Source organism: Amblyraja radiata, chromosome 29, assembly GCF_010909765.2.
Source record: "Amblyraja radiata isolate CabotCenter1 chromosome 29, sAmbRad1.1.pri, whole genome shotgun sequence".
NCBI classification, from domain to species: domain Eukaryota; kingdom Metazoa; phylum Chordata; class Chondrichthyes; order Rajiformes; family Rajidae; genus Amblyraja; species Amblyraja radiata.
In genome coordinates this window covers 15,862,531-15,884,352 of record NC_045984.1, presented here as the reverse complement: position 1 = coordinate 15,884,352, position 21,822 = coordinate 15,862,531, and the positions used below count along the sequence as shown (strand labels likewise).

The 21,822-nt window shown below is 42.1% G+C and overlaps 1 protein-coding gene across 1 annotated transcript; it reads right to left on the bottom strand.

The window, feature by feature from the left end:
- Positions 1-8,269: 8,269 nt before the first annotated feature.
- arrdc5 (arrestin domain containing 5) lies at positions 8,270-18,341 on the bottom strand. Its single transcript, XM_033047315.1, has 3 exons — positions 18,065-18,341; positions 10,683-10,909; positions 8,270-8,831 (listed from the first exon to the last, which is right to left on the bottom strand). Exons 1-3 carry the CDS (start codon positions 18,339-18,341, stop codon positions 8,349-8,351), a joined length of 987 nt encoding a protein of 328 aa, XP_032903206.1. The 3' UTR covers positions 8,270-8,348.
- Positions 18,342-21,822: the final 3,481 nt, after the last annotated feature.

Sequence of the window (21,822 nt, the reverse complement as noted above, 5' to 3'; positions counted from 1 at the left end):
TGTCATAGAGACATACATCACTGAAGCAGACCCTTTGACCCACCAAGTCCACACTGACCATCCATTTTCATACTAACCCTAATCCTATCCATTTTATTCTCCTTTCATTCCCATCAGTAATCACCTAGATTCTACCTCTCATCTACAAAATGGAGGCGTATACAATGGACAATTAACCCACTAAGCCTCAGGCATTTCGGATGTGGGAGGAAACTGGAGCACCCACAGAAAACACACGCCGTTACAGCCAGCACTGGAGGTCAGGATTGAGCTTGGGTCTCTGGAGCAGTGAGGCAATGGCTCTACTGTGCTGCTTCATTCTCTCTTGGTGTCCACCTTAATACAGATGTTCTCTTAGCTCTCCCCACTTCTTCCCTCCCTGCAATTAAAAACATACTGGTTTTGTAAATTTCCAACAATAAGTTGTTGGCTTAAACCTTTACCTTTGTTGTTCTCGCTACAGATGCTGCCTGTCTTGCCAAGTATTTCCAACATTTACTGCTTTTATTTACGAGCAGCAAAGTTCATCTTACATGCTCGCCAGTGTTTATCTTTCAACCAATAAGCAGAACAGTAGATTCAGTCTGAAGAAAGATCCCAACCTGAACCATTGTCAGTCCATTTCCTTCCGCAGATGCAGCCTGGCCTTTTGAGTTCCTTCAGCACATTTTTTTTTGGGCAAGGTTCCAGCATTGAAATAATAATTTAATTGCCACACAACCAAGGTCGGTGTTATTTGGGTTGCCAGCAGCGGTACAATAATAAAGAACACAACCACAATAAAAAACTTACACCAAACATCCTCCAGAGGAGATTGTCTGCCATTGCTGTTGCAGGAGCTTGTACTAATAGACAGCCGGGTTTCTTATCTTAATCCAATAAAAACCTATTGGCATCTTGAGGTTGCGAAAATATATTTTATAAATGTATTTATACGTGGAGCATCAATACTCATTAGACCATGAGGTTGTTTATTAAGGTTATTTCTCAACCTACATGACAGCTTATTCTTTCTAGTTGTTGATTGACCTCTGCATAAAAAAACAAAATTACTTTAAGTTTGTCCTAAATATGCCTTTTGTACTTAGGCACCGTGCGTTTCTGTAGCATCTAATCTCTGTAAACTGCCCCACCCAAGAAGTCTGGCTAATGGCTTCAAATCTTTATGGTAACATCGTTGTCACACATGCCATCCACTAAAATATTTAACTTAATTCAAGGTCAGTTTATTGTCACATATACCAGTTAAGGTAGAGTGAAATTTGAGTTACCATGCAGCCATACTAAGTGAAAAGCAATAAGACACACAACCACATAAAAGTTAACATAGACATCCACCACAGTGGATTCCACATTCCTCACTGTGGTTGAAGGCAATAAAGTACAAGCTTCTTTCTCTTTGTTCTCCCGTGGTCGGGGCAGTCAAACCATCCGCAGTCGGGGCGATCAAAGCCCCCGCAGCCGACAATCGAAGCCCCCGTCGGGGTGATCGAAACTCCCGTGTCGGGGCAGTTGAAACTCTCTCTGCGGCATGGAGCTTCCGAATCTGCCTCTTCCAGACCACGGGCTTCACGGTTCTAAAGTCCACAGGCCCCGCGGTTGGAGCTTTGATCCCCGGCAAAGAGATTGCAAGCTCCGCGATGTTAAAGTCCCGCATGTCACTTGGAATATACCATTTTAGGCTTTAAAAGCTTTTCTAACTCTGTGGAAGAATATTGTAATAGACCATATAATCCGCTTTGAGATTAAAACATATCTCACCTTTTTCAGATAAATCTCCCAATTTTCCATTGCATTTGTAATAAGGTTGTACAATGCAAATATTTAATTTATTTATTTTAAATATAAAATAACTTTACAAGTTATCATTAAATTATTTAGTCAGAGGTAAAAATATGAGGCAAACATGTTTGAATCCTGCACTTTTAACCACTCAGCACACAGAGCTCAACATTCATTTCCTTTCATATTCATCTCTCATCAAATGATTTTGCAGCGGTTTGTCAACATGTAACATTGGAATGGAAGCATACAAGAAATTGAAGCAGAAGCAGGGCATTTGGCCCTTCATGCCTGTCCTGCCCTTTGGTAGGTTTATGGCTGGGCTCATACCTCAACACTAATTCATTTTTTAATCCACTATTTATTGATCCCTTCAATATCTAAAACTCTCAATTTAAAGCATTGTTGCCTAAAAAATCGCCTAAGTGGGACAGGCCCATTGCTCCTTACCTAATATCTAGGCCCTCTGGTTGTAGATGCCACTAAATACCCAATCTATGCTCTTCATAGTTCTGTGCCCATCCATCAGAATTCTCCCCTACCTTGTCTGCTCCAAGGAAAACCCAGCCAATCCACTCTCTTCTCATAACTCAGACCCTCCATCCTGGCAACATTTAGTGAATCCCTTCCAAGAGAAATCTCTTCCTTTGTGACCAAAACTGCACACAATATTCCATCTGTGGCCTTGCCAAAGTTTTATGATGCTGTACCATAACTTCCCTGTTTTTATATTCCATGCCCCAGTAATAAAGGCTAACATAATCTAATCTAATTTAATCTAATCTCAAACACGTCACCACATTTATCTGCCTGTGCTGCAACTTCAGGAATCTTTGGATGTGTGCACCAAAGTCCCTCTATTTGTTAGTACTCCCAAGGGTCCTCCCATTTATTTTGTATGTCCTGTTCTCATTTTACTTCATAATATGCATCATTGTGAATTGATCAGTATCTCTTCCGTTTAAAAAAATACCAGGTACTGACTTTGGACAACTTAATTATACAGTGCACATGTAGAAGTAGTTGAGACTCAACATTTTTCTGAATAGTTTTGATATAAGTAAGTCCCAATGTGAATTTTATGCCCTCTTAAAACTATGAAATTTTACAATTTATGACATACTTTTGAAGTCAAGGTTCATTACAACTTTCTGTTCTCATTTTTCTCCCCAAAACCTCAGCAAAATGTAACTTCTTCTTTGGTTTTTACAGCCTCCTCCCGTCTGTAAACGGCAGGCATGGAATGATGTAATAATTGCTCACAATCTCAACTTCACACTTACTTATGCTATTATTCCAGAGCTTTAGAATTAGCTCTTTTATAGAATCAGGAGAAACTCCCATTCGCATTTAATCACTGCATGTTATTTATTCTTGCCTGAAAGCTGATGGATTGTTTTAAAAATGAAACTCCTTCATTACATCCATTGGAGAAGTGACATGCCCCCTCTATCTTACCTACAGATTAAAGTAGACAAGTTATTTAATGCAATAGAATGAGAAATCCAGGTAACCTTTCATTTGCTAATAGCTTAAACAATATTTCTGAACAGAATATTTGAAAGGATATGAAATAAAAGGAGAAAATGCTGGAAAAAACATAACAGATACATCGGTGTCTGAAAGAGGGTTAACATCATCATCATATCTGTATACTTTTAAAACTCTGTGTGTGTGTGTGTGTATGTGCGTGGGTGTGTGCCATTTTGCCTTTGAAACGTATCTCCTCGAAAACCAGAAACGCAGAGATTTTTACATATTTCGGTAGGGATTTAACTTATGATTTCAGAAATCCGCTCCTCTCTAAATTTGCTCAATTATTTCCCCAGAATTTGAATAAAATTGTTCACAAAATTCACTTTAAAAAAAAATCACCGCTTACCAGCTGCTGATGTCACAATGCCCACATGCCCACCAATAAGGCCCAGCTGCATCATGGCCCCGCCCACCCACCGCTGTGGATTAATACAGCTGCTGTCGACGCGCATGCGCAGTTTTCCACGAGGTACGTTCGCCCACCCACCCTCCCCGTTCTTCAAAAAGCGCAGAAAGACCGAGAAAGTTCTGCATCAAAGACCCTATAGCTGCGCTTTGCTATAGGATCTTTGTTCTGCAGATTTGGAGGTGAGCATCGCTCACGCGCTGAAGAAGGTTCTCCTCACTGTCGGCGCAGCTCATGAAGCCCCGCCCCTCCCATCCCCTGCCCGCTCATTCCAGCTGTGGGTTTCCAGAGAGCCAGAAGCCGCATTCTGTCTCTCCGCATTTCGGAGCCCACTCACTCGCCCGGCTCCCCTCCACCCCCCCCCCCCCTTCCTCTTCTCACCTCCTCCCCTCTCCTACCTCCCTCTCTCCCCTTTCTCCCCTCTCCTCGCTACCCGTCACAGGGGACGATCTCCTCTCCGGGGAGGCCCAATCGTCTGCTCCCGGCCCGGCTCTGTCACACTGGTGGGTGCACTTACCTTTGCGGAAGCCACGATCGGCCGGTCCCCCCGCTGCTTTTTACCGCCCTCAGATTGCTCCGTGCCTCGCTCGGACTGCCACCCCGCCCCCCTCCTCTCCCTCTCTCTCTCTCTCCCCTCTATCTCTATCTCTCTCTCCCTCTCCCCCCGCTGCCCCCCTCCAGTCCTCCCCCACTCCCCTCCCCTAACTAAAAGTCTCATCTTGACCGCTTCTTATTTGCTCTATATATTGATTTCAGAAAAAAACGCTACCCTATATCACTATGATTTGTGGCCTTTTTACTCGCAGTCCTCCTCCACTGAGGCAGCCCTGAGGATTTTTCCGATCTATAAAAAATAAAAAAGTTATGAGTGTTTAGAAAATCTTGAGATCAGCTGATTGGTCCTCTCGCCTGTCAATCACCATGATGAAGGTAAAGCCCCTTCCGTGGGGGGGGGGGGGGGCGCAGCACTATAAAACCCCGGATGCCTGGATGTGACTCAGTCACTCTGGAAGATCGTGAGGGAGAGGCCACAACTATGATTCTGCTGTGAGTCTACTGAACGGTGAGTCTACTGAACTGTGAGTCTACTGGACTGTGAGTCTACTGAACTGTGAGTCTACCTTTTATTTACTTTATGTGGTTATGTGCTTTATGTGGCTATGTGCTTTATGTGGCTATGTGCTTTATGTGGTTAACCCTTTATTTGCTAGCAATAAATTATTTGTTAGCCAGTAATGTGCTTGCAATGAATGATGATTTGTTAACCCTTAATGTGCTTGCAATAAATGATTTGTTAGCTAGCAATGTGCTTGCAATAAATGATCATTTATTAACCCGTAATGTGCTTGCAATAAATTATTTGTTAGCCAGTAATGTGCTTGCAATGAATGATGATTTGTTAACCATTAATGTGCTTGCAATAAATGATTTATTAGGCAGTAATGTGCTTGCAATGAATGATGATTTGTTAGCCCTTAATGTGCTTGCAATAAATGATTTGTTAGCCCTTAATGAAATGAAATGAGTTGTTTGGCCTGCCATGTGATTGAAATTGAAATGGAAATGGAAATGAAATGAGTTGTTTGGCCTGCCCTGTGCTTTTGCTTTGCCTTGCTTGACCTCACCTGCAATGAAAGCAAATGGATTTTATTGTTGGCAGGCCCTACCTGCCCTGTCCTTTTGATTTGCCTTTGCTTTGCTTGAGCTCACCTGAAATTAAAGCAAATGGATTGTATTGTTGGCTGGCCCCACCTGCCCTGTGCTTGACTTGACTTGAAATGGATTGACTTGACATGAAATGGATTGTTGGCCCTGCACTGACTGTGCTTGACTTGACTTGACCCACAACACCCATGCTAGTGCTCCAGAACCCCCCCCCCCCCCCCCCTGGCCACCAATATTGAAATAGGTGGAGAGGTGGAACATTGCGTTGGGGGACCAGCCCTCCCCTGGGAACCTGGGACCCAATGCGTCCAACTTAGTCTAGTATCAATTATGACACCTTAATGTAGATGCCACATTCTAATACTTTAAATCAATATCTATATCTATATAATATTAAAACTGTCTGGCTGCTGGCTGGCTGTGAGTGTGTGTGTGTTTCTGCCTGACTTGTGGCTGCCAGCCTTTGATTCGTTGCTACGCCAACGTCAGACCGAGAAACGCTGAGTTTTTTTCCATTTCGGTAGAGATTTCACTTTTCATTCCAAGTATCCACTCCTCATTAAATTTCTTCGTGTTTATGTACGCATTTTTAATAAAATCCTTCTCCTCCCCCCCACTCACTTATTTTGTCGCCTCCTGCTGGATAGCGACCATAACGGCTGCTGGCGCCCGCATCTCGCCTCAAAGACGCCATTTAAAAACAGTCGCACTGCTGATTCCTGAGCCGCTTGAGTTGGAGGACCACGTCTCCCGTGGGGGCTACAGGTAGGGAACGGCTGCGTTGGGGGAGCAGACCCAATGGGTCTGCACTTGGTCTAGTATCTTTTATTTCCTTCGCTCCATAGATGCTGCCGCACCCGCTGAGTTTCTCCAGCATTTTTGTGTACCTTCTTATACTTATAGTGGTGTTTATCCTGTTCCTACAGTTTTCTTCTCTCCCAATGGTTTTACAACTCCCCAGGCAATGTTCATACTCAAGAATATCATCACAATATATAAGATGAGGGAGGGAGGACGGTTTTAGAACTTAAAACACTGCTCCCTTGGGCCATCTGCCAGGCTTCTGAGAGTCGAAAGAACCCAAGGAAAATTCAAGTACTGACAGCTATAGTGCCCTTTGACCAGAAAGAAACTCACAGTAAAGTTTGATCCTAACCTTGCCAAATGCACTTGTGTGAATCACCGGCCAAAATAAGAAATAAAATCCCAGGCTGATTTTTATTCTTTTTCCCCCAGAGACATAAATCGGTGGCACTCAGTCTGTACAAATAACCCCGTCTTTTGAACAGTCCCACCCCACCCATCCCGATCACCTTGTCAATATTTTTTTAATTATTACCCATTATCAATTAACTTTTTGTTGATCATGTGATTGTGTGGAATCAATGAACTGCAGAAGCTGGTTTACAAAAAAAGACACAAAGGGCTGGAGTAACTCAGTCAGTTAAGCAGCATCTCTGGAGAACATGGACGGGTGATATTTCGGGTATAGACACTTCTTCAGACATGTGTGAATTTGGCACCAGATTCAACTAGCAATACTAAATATTGTTGCCCAGTGAAGGATAGGCCCCACAGACCAAACTTTTGCATAGAACCCCTGATGTTGCCTGAACCACTCCTGATCAACTTTTGCTCCTCAGTTACAAGCCTCGTTCAGCCAACTCAGTAACTGGCTGATGGTTACAATGGCAGGCATCTTAAACATTGATCTTTCACTGTATTTTGCTTCCAACTTCCAGAATTCTCAACTTTTACTCTGCTTGATCCACTGAGCATTTATTGCAATTTTTATTTATATTCATAATATTTACACTATTAATAGGAAATTTGGTTATGATGAAATACTGATGCTGCAACTAATCACTTAGCAGGAAGATTTTTCCAGATAGGTTGATGCAAACTGATTCAATAGTAGCTTTCAAAAGAGTCATAAATTCACAGTGATACAACGCAGTAATAGGTCCCCTCAGCCCACTGAGCATGTCAGGCATCAACCACCCATTTACACCAATCCTGAATGAATCTCAATTTTTACTGTCTCCGCATTCTCATCAACTGTTGCAGATCCTCCCATGCACCTATGCACTTTACTAGGGACAATTTACCCATGGCCATTTAACCATCCACGGCGCATGTATTTGGGATGTGAGAGGAAACTAAAGCACCTGGAGGAAATCACACAGCCATACAGAAAAATTGCAAACTCCACACAGATAGTGTCCTAGCTTTGCTAACCTCATCACCGTGCCTCCTGGAACAGTGTTATATAAACATTTGAAGAAAAAAAAACTAAAAAATAGTAAAATAATGGGTTGGTGGTACATGGGATTGCTCTTGGAGAGATATTTTAGACTTTCTTTCTCTGTTCCTTCTCTTTCGTCATTGCATTATTTTGTATGGCATGTTGACTTCCAGTATTGCTGGTTGGTGCAGTGATTACCCGTACTGTGTCCGTCTCTGTGAATTAATCAGACTATTTGACTGCAGCAGTGATTACATATAAATACAATAAAGGCATTCAATATGAGAGGTCCTGGTCATGAACGGTTGGAGAAGAATTATCTAAAATTTATATCCCTTGTTTTAATTCTGTTCTATACCTGATTTCCCCCCCCATACACTACATTGCGTCTCGGGATGAAGAGGAATGAGCACTATGCTCCAGCCTCACAGGTAACATCGGGCAGACTGGACAGACAGCTGGTCTTTTAGTTTCATTTTTGTATGTTTGTATAACATCAACATCCATCACGTAATGCAATGTAACTGAAAATTTAAATAATATCTTTATTTTAAATCGTGATAAAAGCACATGTAAAAGCTTATTATTTGTATTTAGCAGTCTCGGTCGCTATTTCACGCACGACGCATGCATCCCATATAAAGTAAATACAAACCCTAATATTCAATGAAATAATATTCAATAACTAATATTCAAACCATGCAATGTCCAACTCTACAGAGTGAAGTTGACACGAGTTGTTCCAATCTTAATGGGAGCTGTAGTGCTAACCGTGATTCGATGCGTTGGAATTGGGATTGCTACTACCAGTTGGTATGACACTGATATAATCTTACATTTTGACATGTCGCTGATAAACATTGGTTTAGGGAGCTGTAAGGATCCAATAATTTTCGTGTTCTGTTTAGGCGGTGCCTCAATTACTGCTTCCATCTTCCTCAGATCGCTTTTCTCAATTAACTCCCGATAGTGGTCACAAAAGGCCTCCTGAACAAATGCTTTGTACTTGATCTCAGCAGCAATGGCGTACGTTATTAGCCGGAGGTGTCTTCCTGTTTGGTTGCTTATTTCAGTTGTGATAATGATGTCATCACCTGGGACGAATCCTCTCTTGCCCACCGAGACATTTATGTTAATCCCTGGTGACTTCCAGCACCAGTATGAGATGACTTTCTCAACTGAAAATAACATAGGAAGCTGGAGATAAGGGGTAAAAATGGCATATCTGTTGTAAAATAGAATGACAATGCTTCAAATGTGAAACGGGAACAGAAACACACATCATCCAGCATCTGTGAAGGAGACAACACTTGAGACAGGGTCAGGTTTGGGGAGGCGGGGTGACGCTCATGTGAGGCATTGCATTGACAATGAGTAATTGGGCCAAATTACACCATTCTGCTGTACACTCAATATAATTATAAAATGTATCAGTAATCCTTACAACATTAGATTGTCTGGATGGAAGGTGATTGGGGCATATCATGATGGGGGTGCAAAGTATACTTCACCCACAGACCAAATCAGAAGGGTTGTTACAATCCACTCCTGTTTCTATTTTCTTGCATGTTCTCTTCATAAATGCTGAATGGGGTGTATTGGTCCAAAGTTTATACCACTAGAGAGGCAAGCAGAAAGCACAGATTGATTGTCTACGGAGGGAGCTTTGCACGGTTGGAGCTGCTGTCTTTCAGATTAAACTTTAAACCACATATCCCTCTGACCCATTGTGTGGCCATAAACAATCCCATGGCTTTATTTTTGCAGTAGAACTGTTAAGTTCTCCAGATGTTGTGATCAATATTTACTCCTGGTCTGAGAAACTGATTATCTTGTCATTTACCAAATTGTGTTTATCATCAGTTGTCCTTATACACTTGTCTGACCGTGACTATTTTTCAAAAGTATTTTGTTGGCTATAAAAAACTCTGGGTTGTTCTAAACTGCTAAATAAATGCAAAACTTTCTCTTTGCTATAATATTTCTGGATTCAAGTTACTGTTAACCTCAAATCTATTTCGATCTCATCATTCCAAAAGTCTTGCTTGTAATTCTGTGCATTTCTGGGGTCTAGTTGGCATATGGGGCATGTTGGCATAAAATCAGGATTGGATTGAGATTAGTTTGAATAATAATTTAATTTTCTGTTTCAATTTCCTAATGATAGTTTTTTATTCAAGTGTATAATTTTATAGGTACTGGGGGGTTGATAGGCTACCTGTAATTGATCCAGTATGATTTTAAGCAGGCTGGATATGAAAAAGTGAAATTATTGCCTCAAATAAAATGACAGAGTTACTGTTATTGCCCTGAAGCATGAATGCTGGGATGGTGCAAGTCTGATCCCTTGTTAGACCTTCATTGGCCAAGGTGAGCTGGAGCGGCAGTGGGAAGCCCACTATTGGGATCCTTGGCACGGATGATCAAAAAAAATGGCAGATCTCTGTTGAGCATCACTGTCTTCGAGTCATAAGGAAATACAGCACAGAAACAGTCCCTTCGGCCCACTGAGTCCACATTCACCATGAAACATATTTTTACACCAATTCTACCCTTACCAATTATATTCTTCCCACATTCCCATCAATTCAAATAACCTGCTAACCTGCATGTTTTTGGGATGTGGGAGAACAGGAGTGGGGGGCTGGGGGTGGGAACCCATCCAGTCACAGGGAGAATGCTCAAACTCCATACAACCCATGCTGGTGATCATGAATGAACCCTGGCTTCGGCTGCTGGAGCTGTGAGGCAGAAACTATACTCGCTGCGCCACCGTGCGCCCCATGACTCACTGTCTTGTGATTCATACATTCATTTTTATAGTAGAACATCCTGCCAATGTTCACTGTCTATTTTGCCACATGAAGAACTGTCATTAGGGTCTATTTGAAACACATCTCCACTAAACCCACTCTTTGCAACCCGGACACACAATGCGTCTTCAATTCATTGATAGCAAAGTTTGGAATCAGGTGTCGTGTTTGTCTACACCTTGCTGAGGCGCCAACAACTTTTTACTATGTAATAGAATTGGACAGAAGTAGGTACCTTATTACTGGGGTCAATGTTAAGGTTGTATGCTTCCTGTACTTTCAAATCTTTTTCCACCTGCGCAATGGTTCCTATGGTGGCTGTGCATAGTGCTCGGACATAGTAACGGATCTTGCCATGTTTGCCAGTAAAGGTGGATGGAAGAGAATTGTCTAGTTTATAGCTGAATTGGAAGTCATGTGTGCCTTCTCGAAGGACCTGTTCCAATCCCTCAGCATCATAATCTGTGGAAAGGAAGGACAGCGATGTGTTTAAATAGTGCTATCATAAGGAACTCTATATACTTTCAGTGAATCAACTTTGAAGTGTAATCACTGCCGTAAATTTGGTGGCAACTTTGCACATAGTAAGATCCCACAGAAAGCAGTATGGATACATATCTATCTATCATAATGATTTTGATTGAAGGATAAATATTAGCCATGACCAACACAATGAATACACGTCCGACATCTTGTAGGAAAGGTTTAATCTGCAATCAACTGAATCTTCCAGAAGGTCACTTGACCTCAGTCACGAGGCACAGGTACATTTGCCAGGTACTGCTTTTGGCCTCAAGGGGCACTGGTATTTACATTACATATTACATTACATATATATCACAGCCAATACATTTAGGAGATCATATATACTCTCCTTTGAACGAGTACCCAGGGACCTACTACACTTATTAAGATACAGCCAGTTTTTAACATTAAAAATGACACATCCTTCAATGTTACCGATGACATTATGCTCATGATCCTAAATTCATGAACCTAGTGTTTTTTCGAAGATGAGATTATTACCATTAATAGCCACAGGTATGGGATAGTATGATTTACTTGTGATTTTTGAATGTTACAAACAGCAAATACTTATGACCAATACAGTCAGGAGCTGACATACTTTAGCAGTATTTTAATTGAGAAATCTAGGCGAAACACCCAGGTCAAAGAGAAGAACACAGCCAAGAATGAACATCACACAATCTTGTCCAGCAGGTCAGATAATCTTCCACTTTTTATTCAGTCCTTGTTTAGTGTTATAGATCTTAGCTAGACAAGTCCAGTGCAAACTATCCCACTGGCCTCTTAGCCCCTTAAGAGTTCCACAAGAGTACATGGAATTACACCAATGGAAACTGGTCACTCAACTCATATGGTTTATATTGACTGGATATATTATAAACGGAGATGCATACATTACTGAAACATTGAATAATTGTGAATTATGGAGAATTGGCAAAGAAGTGGAGTTGAGATCTTGGGCAGATCAGCTGTGATCATGTTAGATAATAAGCGAGTCTAGAGGGGCCAGGCGACTACTTATGCTCCTATTTTCACGTGTACTTATGATGTTCTTGTATGTACCACAAGACATTTCTCTTTGTCAAAATTTATTTTTTAACCAGCCTAATAAGCATATACATCCATTTCTTTCTTCCTGGAGTATTTAAGCAGCTCCCTCAAAAAGAGGTTTTCTTGTCTTTCCTTGAGCAAGAGAGGATATCAGCATTTCAATGGACAATAGTTAGGATTCAAGAATTCTGGCTTTTGAGGGTTGTAGAGAAAAGGAAGCGAGTGGTAATTAGCGTGCATGTAAGAGAAAAGAATGCACAAGGATATAACATAAAATGCATGGTGCTTAGGAAGTTGAAGAAAAGTTAGCTCGGAGGAGTTCTGTAACACAGTAGACACAAGAACCTGCTGATTGGGAAGAATCCCTGCCCCTTGTGTCATTGCACCCATATTCCTCCCACCAGCTTCACATTTCACTTCTCTTTTCTCCTTTATCTGAAACCCTCTTGACTCCTTTTCACCACTAACCTCTGTCACTTACTTCATCTGTATCTACCTATCATTTGCAGGGTTTGTCCCACTTCCATCTCTTTTTTCCAGTTTTCTCCCCCCTGCTCCTTGGGGCGACACAGTGGCACTGCGGTAAAATCGCTGCCTTACAGTGCTGGAGACCCGGGTTCGATCCTGACTGCGGGGGCTGTCCGCAGAACGGACAGAGTTTGTACGTTCTCCCTGTGATCATGTACGACCTGTTTCAGCGCTGTTGTTCTAGACTAAAAAAACAATCGATCTGAAGAAGTTTTCCAACCTGAAAAGTTGTCTGTCCATCTCCTCCTCAGATGATGCCTGATCCGCTAATTTCCTCCAGTGTTACAAAGCTAATTTCCCTCAGTTTACCGTTACAAAGCTAATTTTGCTTTGTAACACCATAGTAAATTTGATAAAGTAGATAGGGAAAAATGTGTTCAATTGGAAGAGAATCTAGAGATGGAAGGGAGCACCTTTCAAATGAACGTTTTCCTTTATCATATCTAGAGTCATAGAGCACAGAAAGAGGCCCTTTGGCCAACCTGTTCATGCCAACCCAAAGGTCCATCTAAGTTAGTCTCATATCCCTCCAAATGTTTCCTATTATGTATCTGTCCAAATGTCTTTCAAAGAAAGCTAATGGCATGTAGGCCTTCATAACAAGAGGAATTGAGTATTGGAGCAAAGAGGTCCTTCTGCAGTTGCACAGGGCCCTAGTGAGACCACACCTGGAGTATTGTGTGCAGTTTTGGTCTCCAAATTTGAAGAAGGACATTCTTGCTATTGAGGGAGTACAGCATAGGTTCACAAGGTTAATTCCCAGAATGGTGGGACAGTCATATGTTAATAGAATGGAGCGGCTGGGCTTGTATACTCTGGAATTTAGAAGGATGAGAGGACATCTTATTGAAACATATAATATTATTAAGGGACTGGACACGCTAGAGGCAGGAAACATGTTCCTGATGTTGGGGGAGTCCAGAACCAGGAGCCACAGTTTAAGAATAAGGGCTAGGCAATTTAGAACGGAGATGAGGAAAAACTTTTTCACCCAGAGTTGTGAATCTGTGGAATTCTCTGCCTCAGAAGGCAGTGGAGGCCAATTCTCTGGATGCTTTCAAGAGAGAGTTAGATAGAGCTCTTAAAGATAGTGGAGTCAGAGGATATGGTAAGAAGGCAGGAATGGGGTACTGATTGTGGATGATCACAGTGAATGGCGGTGCTGGCTCGACGGGCCGAATGGCCTACTCCTGCACCTATTGGCTATTGTATAAATGTTGTTATGATGCCTACATCAACCACTTCCTTTGGTAACTTGTTCCATATACATCGCACCCTCTGAGTGAAAAGCTTGCCCCCAGGTTCCTATTAAATCTTTCCCCAATCATCTTAAACCTAAGCCCTTTAGTTCTTGGTTCCCTAATCCACGGGAAAAACTGTGTACATTCAACCTAATGGAAGGTATTGGAGCATAGTTCAGTGTTCGATATAATATAAAATAATAATCCTGCATATCAATGGAGGTCATGCTGTTGCATTATGGGTCAATGTAACAGTTTCAATTTTCAGTTTTATTATCCTCTCTTGAAGATTGCTAGGAATAGTTCCGCAGGCATCGGCAAACTGAAGTGCCTGAACGCAAAGGGTCACTCTTCGAGCTTTAATAATCAGTGCCAGCAGGCAAATATACTATAGAGACAACCATAGCCCAAGAAGGTCAAAGGTTCAAAGATTTATTTATCAGTCACATACACCTAGGTGTAGTGAAATGCTTGTTGCCAATGCAGCACATAAAAAAAATACAAACATGACAATAATAAAGAACTTTAACATAATAAATATCCCCCCACAATGGTTTCCATTATGAGGGAAGGCACTAAGTCCAGTCCCATCCCCATGTCCACCCATAGTCGGGCCTATTGAGGCCTCCGCAGTCGCCGCTACGGGGCCCGATGTTCCAGGCCGGTCTCGCCGGGTGATGGTGCTCCGGCGTCGGGAGAATCCTCTCAGCGGCATGGGACACCTGGAACGGCCGCCTCCTTACTCGAGACCGCGGCTTCTGAAGCCGACAGGCCGCGCTGGATGGAGCTCAACCACTGGCGATCTCAGCAAGAGATCTCAGCAAGAGATCCCGCCGCCCGCAGCTGGCCGCTGCACAGACCCGCAGTTCCGTGATGTTTTACTCGGCGGTCTTCAGCTCACTGGAGCTCCAGCGCAGCGACCCGGGCAAGGCATCGCCCGCTCCGCTCCGCGATAGCGCTCCAGTGCTGTGTAGCTGCCGAAGCCGAGGTTCTGGGCAGTCCCCTCAGAAAACACCGCTCCAGGCCCGCTGGTAGGCCACGAGGACGGGTCGACGGTGCAGCCCGGAGAAAAGCTGCCTCTCCGACCAGGTAGGGACCCTGAAAGATAGTTTCCCCCTTCCCCTCCCCACTCCCCACATAAAAAAGACTAGAACTCCAGAAGATAAACACTTTAACTAACTAAAAATTAAAAAAAGAGATGAAAAAACAGACAGCTGCAGGCTGGGCAGCCATACCATACAGGACGGCGCCCCCTGTATGTTGTTGAAGGTGTTGTTGAACAGAGTGAATAGACTGTTATGGACAGTGGTAGATGAAGATTTCCTTATGGCTTTCAATTGGGAGCTGGCATATATTTGAAAAACATATTCTCAAGGCAGTGATCTCCTTGCATAAAAAAAATGTCTGGGCACATGACAGCCTTCAGGACTCAATATTGAATTCTCCAACTTTAGATTCCATCTCCTTCTTTCTGCTTGTATTGCATAACTGAAAACCCAAACAAAGATTATGGATCTACTTATATTTATGATCCTCAGTTTAACACATGACTAAAATTGGAATCAATTAGCAGTTTATTTGATTTTCCATGATAGCTGAAACCTTTCATTTCTAGTAAGTCTTTTCTGCAACTTCACCGAAGCTGCTTTAACCTTTTTATAACATGGAGAACAGACTGTGTATGATGCTCCGTGTAGTATAATATTTCCAACATTTGCATCTTTTCAATTTCAGTGCATATATTTATGACATTAATCTGCACTGCTACTTCAGTTACCTATGAATCTGTAACTCCAGATTCCTCGATGATTTTCTATTTCATTTATGTGTTTATTATCCAAACCACCTCCCCCTCACAAAACACACACCCTCTTGTGTGCTGGGGAAATTTAGAAAATCTGGAATTAAGGGTAGTCAGAGCGACTGTATAGAGTAGACTGTCAAAATAAAATTGTTTTATTAATGCTGTTCAGGGGAAAATCCAGTATGTTGTATGGCACTCCTGAACTATCAATGTGGTTGACTCCTCTGCCTTCTCATTTCAGGAAAATTAGAGAGGAACAAAAGATGCTGGCATCAGCATTGATGCTCATAGCTCATCAATGAATGCATTTTGATGGCACCTTCAGTGACCTCAGATATCCCACCGTGCTTTACAACAAATTAAGTACTTTTGATGTGTGCTCACCATTTTAATGAATGGTCAGAAACACGGTGGCCCATTTACATTTTTTTCAAGGTCTCACAAAGCAATGTAATAATAAGAAATAATTAATTTTATTTGTGCTGCTGGGTAGGTCACAAGGGAGAAATCCTTTTTTTCCTTAGACAGGGATTTGAGATGTTTTATATATGTTCCAGGGAGCAGAATTGTACCCCAATGTGTAAGTTTTTTTAAAACGATAGGACACCAAATTAACCTGCAAGAACCAAAATAGATCTCTATTTTGGTTGTTGCACACATCATATTTTTGAAATGGTGTATACTTTACATAACAAAGAATATATCCCTTACTTATTTATAGTTAGATTTAATATAATCAGCCCGCATTTATTCTGTTCTGGATTGTTATTTTTATCTCGTCAGCATGTTCTCCAAATTATTGAATTTGGAAATAGAAACATAGAAACATAGAAATTAGGTGCAGGAGTAGGCCATTCGGCCCTTCGAGCCTGCACCGCCATTCAATATGATCATGGCTGATCATCCAACTCAGTATCCCGTACCTGCCTTCTCTCCATACCCTCTGATCCCCTTAGCCACAAGGGCCACATCTAACTCCCTCTTAAATATAGCCAATGAACAGGCCTCGACTACCCTCTGTGGCAGAGAGTTCCAGAGATTCACCACTCTCTGTGTGAAAAAAGTTCTTCTCATCTCGGTTTTAAAGGATTTCCCCCTTATCCTTAAGCTGTGACCCCTTGTCCTGGACTTCCCCAACATCGGGAGCAATCTTCCTGCATCTAGCCTGTCCAACCCCTTAAGAATTTTGTAAGTTTCTATAAGATCCCCTCTCAATCTCCTAAATTCTAGAGAGTATAAACCAAGTCTATCCAGTCTTTCTTCATAAGACAGTCCTGACATCCCAGGAATCAGTCTGGTGAACCTTCTCTGCACTCCCTCTATGGCAATAATGTCCTTCCTCAGATTTGGAGACCAAAACTGTACGCAATACTCCAGGTGTGGTCTCACCAAGACCCTGTACAACTGCAGTAGAACCTCCCTGCTCCTATACTCAAATCCTTTTGCTACGAAAGCTAACATACCATTCGCTTTCTTCACTGCCTGCTGCACCTGCATGCCCACTTTCAATGACTGGTGTACCATGACACCCAGATCTCGCTGCATCTCCCCTTTTCCTAGTCGGCCACCATTTAGATAATAGTCTGCTTTCCTGTTTTTGCCACCAAAATGGATAACCTCACATTTATCCACATTATACTGCATCTGCCAAACATTTGCCCACTCACCCAGCCTATCCAAGTCACCTTGCAGTCTCCTAGCATCCTCCTCACAGCTAACACTGCCCCCCAGCTTAGTGTCATCCGCAAACTTGGAGATATTACCTTCAATTCCCTCATCCAGATCATTAATATATATTGTAAATAGCTGGGGTCCCAGCACTGAGCCTTGCGGTACCCCACTAGTCACTGCCTGCCATTGTGAAAAGGACCCGTTTACTCCTACTCTTTGCTTCCTGTTTGCCAACCAGTTCTCTATCCACATCAATACTGAACCCCCAATGCCGTGTGCTTTAAGTTTGTAAACTAATCTCTTATGTGGGACCTTGTCGAAAGCCTTCTGGAAGTCCAGATACACCACATCCACTGGCTCTCCCCTATCCATGCTACTAGTTACATCCTCGAAAAATTCTATAAGATTCGTCAGACATGATTTACCTTTTGTAAATCCATGCTGACTTTGTCCAATGATTTCACCACTTACCAAATGTGCTGCTATCCCATCTTTAATAACTGACTCTAGCAGTTTCCCCACTACCGATGTTAGACTAACTGGTCTGTAATTCCCCGTTTTCTCTCTCCCTCCCATCTTAAAAAGTGGGGTTATGTTTGCTACCCGCCAATCCTCAGGAACTACTCCAGAAATATACTACAAATCTCAGTGCTATCACCATTTAATAAATATTATGCTTCCAGTTTTACAGTTAAGAGCATCAAAGGTACCAGCATGCTATGAGTTGTCAAGATGCTCCAAATTGATTTATAGTGTGAAGTAACTTGTTCTCTACAATTGAACTCAACTTTGTACCTGCTCCCCACAATGTGACGGTGTGATGAATATAATCTTCTTTATTACTGCAGTGGATTTTCCTGTTGTATTCTAGACTCGCATCGGATTCCCCAATCCACTCCACAAATCCTTTGCCTGATATCTTCAGTTTCACCGAATAAAGGTACAAAGGATCATTCAACTCCAAGATTACTCTCCCATTGACTGTGTCACCGGCCATATAAATTATATCTTTAAATATCAGTTCCAATTTTGTGACTTTTGGTATGGGGACAAGCATAGAAACTGTTCCCATGACAGGGCTGGGACTTGAAACAAGTGCTCCAGGTGTTTGCTTGAGTCACCTGAGAAGCAGTTTACGAACTCCTCTGAGGGTCAAGGCTCAGTATGATTATGATGTCACGAATGGAATGACAAATGACCCCACAGCATCAATAGCTGAGAGCTCTTTTGTTACATAAATACTTGTCAGATATTGCAAGTTGTTCCTCCTGCCATTATAAGACATGATTCGTTACAGTAGATTTCGTTTATTTATTAACTTTTAAACTGCATCTCCTCAGGTAAACGATCTCCTAACAGGCAGAGACCCAGGTTCGATCCCGACCTCAGGCGCTATCTGTGTGGAGTTTGCATGAGTTTTCTCTGTGTCAACGTGGGTTTCCTTCGGGTGCTCTGATTTCCTCCCACATCCCAAAATCGTGTGCGTTTCATATGTTCTAGGAGTAGAATTAAGCCATTCGACCCATCAAGTCTACTCTTTCCCTCTCAACCATATTCTCCTGCCTTCTCTCCATAACCATTACGAATATTTGTAGGTTAATTGGTCTTAGTGTGTAGGAAGTGGATGTGAAAGTGAAATAACATAGAAGAAGCGTGAATGGGTGATTGATGGTTGACGTGCACATGGTGAGCAAAAGGACCTGTTTCCATGCTGTATCTTTCAATCAATCAATGTATCAATTTACAGTACCCTCTTTGTAAATTGATGCTGATATGGACAAAAATATATATTTTCTCATATTGTGGTAAGTAAGCACAGTTCTGTGTTGAAATGTATTAGAGGAATATGAAATAACTGAGTAGCAACAGGCCAACTCAGTCCTGTGAAATATTTTTTTGCATTGGCATATTTCTTGGCCTTAGAGTAATACAGCCAGATTAAGTATTTTTTTAAATGCAGTCAATATCATAATGCAGGGAATGCAAAAGCCAGTTGTGGAAACTAAGCTCTCATAAGTTGGTGTAATTATGACCAGATAAAGTGTTTAAGAAGGAACTGCAGATGCTGGAAAATCGAAGGTAGACAAATGTGCTGGAGAAACTCAGCGGGTGCAGCAGTATCTATGGAGCAAAGGAAATAGACGAAGTTTCGGGCCGAAAAGTCTAAAGAAGGGTTTCAGCCCGAATCGTTGCCTATTTCCTTCGCTCCATAGATACTGCTGCACCTGCTGAGTTTCTCCAGCACTTTTGACTACCTATGTCCAGATAAAATTGCTTGAGATATTTGTTGGCTGGTTACTGGGCGGTCAATTTAGATTGTGTGCAAAAATCACAGAGGTATTTAAGAGCTTTGAAAAGGCAAGAGGGCAGTGCACTAACATGCATTGTGATATAATTCTTAAATAACAGAGGAGATTATTATCTCTTCTGAATGAGTTAGTTTTGAGATTCGGTTTTAAAGTGATCGGAAAGAATGGTGTCACAAGACATGAATTGGACATGGGAGACCATTATAGATTTAGGAATATCCCAAAATGTTATCTCATGCCAGCTCCAGGGTCCATTCCACAAGTGTAATTTATAGGCATTACAACTAGTTGTGGTGCTGCCTGAGGAGCCATATTTAGCACCTTGAATCAATACAAGTACTCTCATATACAATAAATATTCAACAGACAAAAAGGCTTGATCACAAACTTCAAATCAAATTGATCAAAATCAATAAAGGTCCGCCAACACAGCAGATGTCACATGACTTTTAAACTTTATTTCCATGGATAAATGAAGTCTCCAGTGGAGGTGAGGTGCAGGGGCTTGGTAGCAAGTTCCACCGCAAGGCTCCTGAGGGAAGTAAGAGTCAAAGGGCAGGCACAAAGGAGGGCAATAAAAGAACTTGCCAATGCCGCCGAACGGAGCAGTCACTGGCTGTGGCTGAAGAGGAAAGATGCTGTCTGGGCTGCCACGTGACCATCTAGAGGCTAGCAATAAGACACACACCCAGGTCTGATCAACCTGCGGAGGGCCTGCCTCGACTGAGGGTGTCTTGTGATAAAAGGCCGAAACACCCAGTGACGTTGAGGTACACTACTGAAGATGTGTCTGATTGTTAGCAAATTCACCTAGTGGTCATACCAAGAATGTCAATTGTAGTGAATATTAGGGATTGTAACATCCAGTCCTACTAATCAATCTAAGAAGGCAAAGACCTAGAAATTTGACTGTATTGTCCTGTTTATTTCATAATATATGAAAACTACAATTTTTCTGCACATTTCACATCACTCCCCAAATGTGACCATCTGTCAATCACCTCCACCCCTCACCTGTATCCACCTATCACTTGCGAGGCTTTGCTTCACCCCACCTCACTTTCCCACCATTCACCCCCCTACTCCAACTGTTGGAAGAAATACCCTGACCTGAAACGTTATCTGTCCATTACCACCACAGAAGCTGTCTGCCCAGTTGAGCTCCTCTAGCACTTTGTCTTTTGCTGCATAACTTCACATCTCACTGTTGCTGCCCATTTCTCCAGTTTTCTAAGCTCTCGTAAGTTTGTTAAATCTGCTAGAGCTTAGTACATTAATAAGATTCATGACATCCGCAATCTTTCTAATTATGCCACATCTCCATCTTCAGGCCTTAAATATATATCAAGCAACCAGGGATTCAATACTGGATACACAAGAGACTGCAGATGCTGGAATATATGGAGCAAGAATGCTAATTAGGATTCAGTAATACCTGTTTCTTTAAATCTCTTGACTATCCTCCCACCCACACTGCCATCATCTCTTTAATCCCATGCGCTTTAATTCTTGTTAGAAGCCGTAAATCCATATACTGCACATCAAAGATAGACACGAAAAGCTGGAGCAACACAGTGGTTCAGACAGCATCACTGGAGAAAAAGAATAGGTGACATTTCGGGTTGAGACCCTTCTTCAGACCCTTCAGTCTCACCTGAAACGTCACATATTCCTTTTCAACCAGAGATGCTGTCTGACCCATTGAATTACTCCAGCTTTTTGTGTTTATCTTCGGTTTAAACCAGCATCTGCAGTTCCTTCCTACTACACTCATCTTGTACACTGCCCTCAAAGTCACTTGCTATTACCTTATGATCTAACACAATTAATTTTCTAATTGCAGATTCATTCAATTGCTCTTTGTTGGCAGTTTAGACTGTCTTCAAAATGTCAGTTAATTTTGTCTTTCTTTATTATCTTAAAAAAGATCTCTGCCACTGTTTTTAACCGGACTTGCCTGTAGATGTCAGACTTATACATTCCCTTCTTTAAATCTGAGTGGAAATTAACAACTCTCCAGTCCTCTTTCACCACACCCACAATTAAACAGAATTGGTAGAGTAGGGGCAAATTCCACCCTTACCTGGAATCGGACTCAGTGACTTTTCTATTTTAGAATCTTACTGGGAAGAAGGAAGAAGGGACTCTGGCCTTCTTAGAGTTGGGGAAAGCGTGCGGGGATTGCATCTGAAAATATTTTGCAGGTCTTGAAGCCATCTGTCCAAAGGGAATCAGAGTTAACGT